Source organism: Penaeus monodon, chromosome 26 (genome assembly GCF_015228065.2).
Source record: "Penaeus monodon isolate SGIC_2016 chromosome 26, NSTDA_Pmon_1, whole genome shotgun sequence".
NCBI lineage: Eukaryota > Metazoa > Arthropoda > Malacostraca > Decapoda > Penaeidae > Penaeus > Penaeus monodon.
In genome coordinates, this window is record NC_051411.1 from 43,141,475 (window position 1) to 43,146,474 (window position 5,000).

Below are 5,000 nucleotides of genomic sequence, written 5' to 3' on the forward strand. Positions count from 1 at the left end.
TATCATTACGCCGTTTACTCGACTGCTACCGTTGGTCATGCTTTGGCAAGTCATCTGCATCGAAAAAGGCTATCCGAATTATCGTTCCGTTCCTATTTTTATGTCTGCTTTTACTATTTCATTTCTCATTTTTGTTCATATTTCCATTCAGTTCTTTTGCACTGTATTTGTATATGTTACACATCTAGTTGTTGTCGAGCGCTTGAAATCCGCCTCACAGTGCACGTTGTTCTCTATAGCAAAAGAATGTTTCATTAACCTGCTTTTATCCGAGTATCCATTAAAAGCTTTGAGAATTTCGTAATAAGTTGCGGGGATTTGGATAGAATGGAGGGTTGACTGAGTGGGTGAATAGGTGAGTGAAGGCAGACAAGACGAGTAGAAAAGGCAATGAAGAGGTTGAGGAAACGAAACGAAAGGGAGATTGAAAAGAGAAAGAGAGAGAGAGAGAAAAGAGAGAGTGGAAGAATGGAAGGTAAGAAGGAGAAAGAGAAAAAGAGGTGAGTGGTGGGAAAGAGGGAGAGGGAGGGAAGGAGAAAGAACCTAAAAGAGAAGGAGAGAGAGAGAGAGAGAGAGAGAGAGAGAGAGAGAGAGAGAGAGAGAGAGAGAGAGAGAGAGAGAGAGAATAAACAAGAGGAGCGAGGAAGAATAAGTATATATACATATATATAAGTATGAAACCCAACATTTTAGGACCTCAAAAACAACCGACACTTACATTACTCTGTGTGATTCTCCCCACCCTGGACGACGGCAATGACTCTGCCTTTTCATTAGAACGCGAAACACCGCGTACTTTTAGAACGTCAGCCGACACTCGGCGGTGCTTTTCATGTTAATCGAACGAATGAGATGCTGACAAAATACGTCTATTAGGTTTGCTGGACCGATTATTCGCAAAGGGAATGTAACAGGCTGTGTAGCAGACTGTTACATTAATTTAAAAGTACTTTTCTTTAACTGTGGTTCCCCAACGTGGATCATACAGCGCTTTAGGTGGGGAGGGAGGGAGTCAGAGATAGACAGAGAGAATAAGTCATAAAATGGATGAGTGAGTAAGTGATTGAGTGAATGAGAGAGAAAGAGAGAGAAAGAGAGAGGGAGGGAGGAGAGAAACGCATACACGCAGGTTTATATAAATACGAATCCAAATGTTAACACTAAATTCTCCTTCAATATGTTATAAACTTATGCAGTATTCATACTGAACAAGTTGTAAATAACACAAAGAAGGGAACACTAAGAAAACACACGAATATGGCCAGAGGCTTTCTCGCCTGAAGAAACAATAAGCGGAAAGGCGTTGGGCAAATTCGTTTGTTTCCTTGTTCTTTTCTTCGTTGTTTTGTTTACATATTATAAAGAAACTTTACAAAAATATGCAATTATAACTGACCCGTATCACACAAGCAAACACAGCACTCTCCATGGTCAGATTGAAGATACATGTTCACATTGAACTGTCATTTGAGATACTGAAAAACCTCCTATTTCAGAATAATTATTGTGTATACTGTCCCTTCCATAACGATATTGCCATTGAGCTTACATGTACACATTCTTCCTCTGTTCTTGATCTGGTTACCTTCACATCAGATCCATTCCGTGAGTCATATCTATGTCCTGTTTTCTCCCGCTAGCTGTGTCCATCTCCGTTTCCGTGTGGACGCTGGTGGCCATCTCCCTCGAGCGATACTACGCCATCTGCCAGCCGCTGAGGTCCAGGGGATGGCAGACGCTCTCCCATGCTTACAAAATCATCAGCATCGTGTGGCTGTTATCTCTGGTTGCCATGGCTCCCATCGCTGCTCTCTCCAAGCTCCTGCCTATCGGAAGTACTAGTGAGTTGAATGGGATTCTTTGCGTAGCTCTGTGTACAGTATTTGCCACATTCTTTTAAAAGTATTTTGCTTTTGGCTGTGGTTCCCCCACGTGGATCATACAACGCTCTAGGAGGGGAGGGAAGGAGACAGAGAGAGAATAAGTGATAGAGTGAGTGAGTGAGTGTGTGTGAGAGAGGGAGAGAGAGAGAGAGAGAGAGAAGGGAGGGAGATAGATAGATAGAGAGAGACAGGGGGGAGAGATAGAAAGTGAGGTAGGGAATGTATGTTTGTGTTTATCTGTCTGTCTGTCTGCCCTTCCCCCCTCTCTCTCTTTCTCTCAATCATCCCAAATGGTAGATTTCTGATTGTATTATAAACTGATAAGCTACATCGCCCTAAAAATTAATTATGTTTACTTAACATTTTTATCTCTTACTTGCAAATTATTTGATATTATTAGGCTTATTATGATAATAATAATGAGGATGCCAATAATGATGATAATAATATGATGATGACAATGATAATGAGACTAGTAACAGAGTAATAACAATAATAATGATATCAAAGACAATGATGAAAGGAAATGATAAAAATAATGAAATTTGAAATATCTACCGTTATCATCGTTATTATTATCAATGCTATCCTCACTATTATTGTCATTGCTGCTTTGATAAAGATAATGACAATGAAAATAATAATCTTAATAGTAAAAATAATGGTAATGATAATAATAGTCATAATGAAAATAGTAATAAAAATAATGATAATGATAAGTGTAAGAACTACCGATGATGTTAATAACAATAACAATAATGAGGATAATAATGATAATTATCATCATCATCAGGACAATGATGATGTTAATAACAATAACAATAATGAGGATAATAATCATCATCATCATCATGGCAATAATTATAATAACAATAATTGTAATAATGATGATAATAATAGCAATACTAATAATAATAATAATGATGATGATAATGATAATAATAGTTATGACAATAACAATAATGATGATAATGATGACAATATCAATAATGTTATTTAAGATAATGATATTATTGATGGTTAGTATCATTCTCATATTCATTACTATTATCATTGTTATTATCGATATTATCACTATTATTATCATTATTATTATTATCATTATAATCATCATTATTGCAATCATCATCATCATGATTATTATTATTGTTACGCCGGCCGCCTCGTCTCTCTGCCACCAACACAAGGCAGGCTAGGCAGACGGCGTGCTATCCATAGGGTCGTGAACACTGAACAGCTCCAAGAGGCACCGAGCACCACAGCGTCCCAGAACACCACGAGGGGAAACGCCAAGTGGCGAGGCAGGGCACGAAATAAACACAAAATGACAGTCTTTCCTTTATTTACACAAGTTATTTACCGGTACACTTTTCTATAGGCACAATACAGGGGGAAAACCGGCATGTCACACTGCACGATACAGCTTATAACAGGGCAACACAAAGTGTATATCAGGTCACAAGGGCACAAACGAGGTCTTCACAGGAGCAGCACCCAACTCCGTCTCTCTTGGCTTGTTCCTCTCCGCTCCTCCGCTCACAGCCAGCTGCGTCATGTTTGCCCAGGTCCCTTCATGTTAACACATGTTTCGCACAGAGACAAAGACCCACTGGCGTAGCATTATTATTATTATTATTATCATTATTATCATTATTATTATTATTATTATCATTATTAATATTATTATTATTACCATCACCATTATCATCATTTTTATTATTATAATCATTATTATCATTACTGTTATCGTTAATATTATTATTATTATTATTTTTATTAATGTTGTTAATATTATTATTGTTATCAATATCATCATTATTATCATTATCATTATTATTATCATTATGTATTATTGTCATCATTATTATCATAATTATTGTCATTATCGCTACTACTATTACCATCATGATTTTTTTTATTATTATTATTACTGTTATCATTATTATTAATGTTATTATTCACATTATCATATTCATATTGTTTTTATTGTAATTATTACTATCGACATTATGATTATTATCATTCTTATTGTTGTCATTATTCTGATTATTATATCGCTGTTATTATTCATACTATTATCACCATTGCTATTTTTTATTACTTATTATTACCATTATTATTATTATCATTATTATTATCGTTTTATCATTATCCTACTACTGCTGCTACTACTACTACCCTATTATTATTATCATTATCATCATCATTATTATTTTGTTGTTGTTGCTATTATTATCAGTATTAGTAGCAATATAGTTATTTTTCTTATCAAAACTACACAAGTGTTAATATCAGTATTGGAATCACCATCATATATTATAATTTTTATTGTTATTATTATTACCTTCATATATTACTATTAATCTCATTTTCATTATCATTATTGTTATCACTATCACTATTATTATTGTTATTATTATTATTATTAATATTATTATTATTATTATTATAGTTATTATTATTCTATTATTATTGTTATCATTATTACTATTGTTGTTTTTATTACTGTTATTACCATCATTATTGTTGTTGTCATTATTATTATCATTGTTATTATTAATATTATCATCACCGTTATTCTTATCGTTATTATTGATATCGTTATTATTATCAATATCCTTATTAAAGTTATTATCACTTCTGTTAGTATTATTGTCATAATCATTGTTGTTTTTGTTAACATTACTATCAACATCATCACTAATAATAATATTATTATCATTGTTATTATTATTGCTCTTGTTGTTGGTATCATTATCATTATTACAATTATCATTATCATCATTTCTCTCCCTATCTTTCCCTTTCCTCTCCTTCCTCCCTTAACTTCCATCGGACAGTCGTGTATATTATAGATGTGCATTTGCTTACATTCTATGTGTGCCTTTCTTTAATATTTTCTGTTGTCAGTTGTCACTCCATTTTACACTAAAATGAAGCGATTTCAACTCCACAGCCACATGAAATATGGATTCAGGCGAAACGTGCAACACTTTGTATCGGAATGACACGATATCAAGTCTGCTGTCATATGGAAGTCGAATAATGTTCGAACAGACTAACGAAAGATCTTTAGATTTAGGCTTTATGCCAGAAATCATATTCAAAGTGACTGCG

At 34.0% G+C, this 5,000-nt stretch overlaps 1 protein-coding gene across 1 annotated transcript in view; it reads left to right on the plus strand.

Annotated features, from left to right (window-relative positions):
• The window catches only part of LOC119590193, a 167,500-nt gene that overhangs the window by 91,229 nt on the left and 71,271 nt on the right, over positions 1 to 5,000 (plus strand). Inside the window, exon 3 of the mRNA XM_037938988.1 lies at positions 1,641 to 1,841. Within this exon, the coding sequence (XP_037794916.1) occupies positions 1,641 to 1,841 (201 nt within the window). The remainder of the gene's footprint in view (positions 1 to 1,640; positions 1,842 to 5,000) is intronic.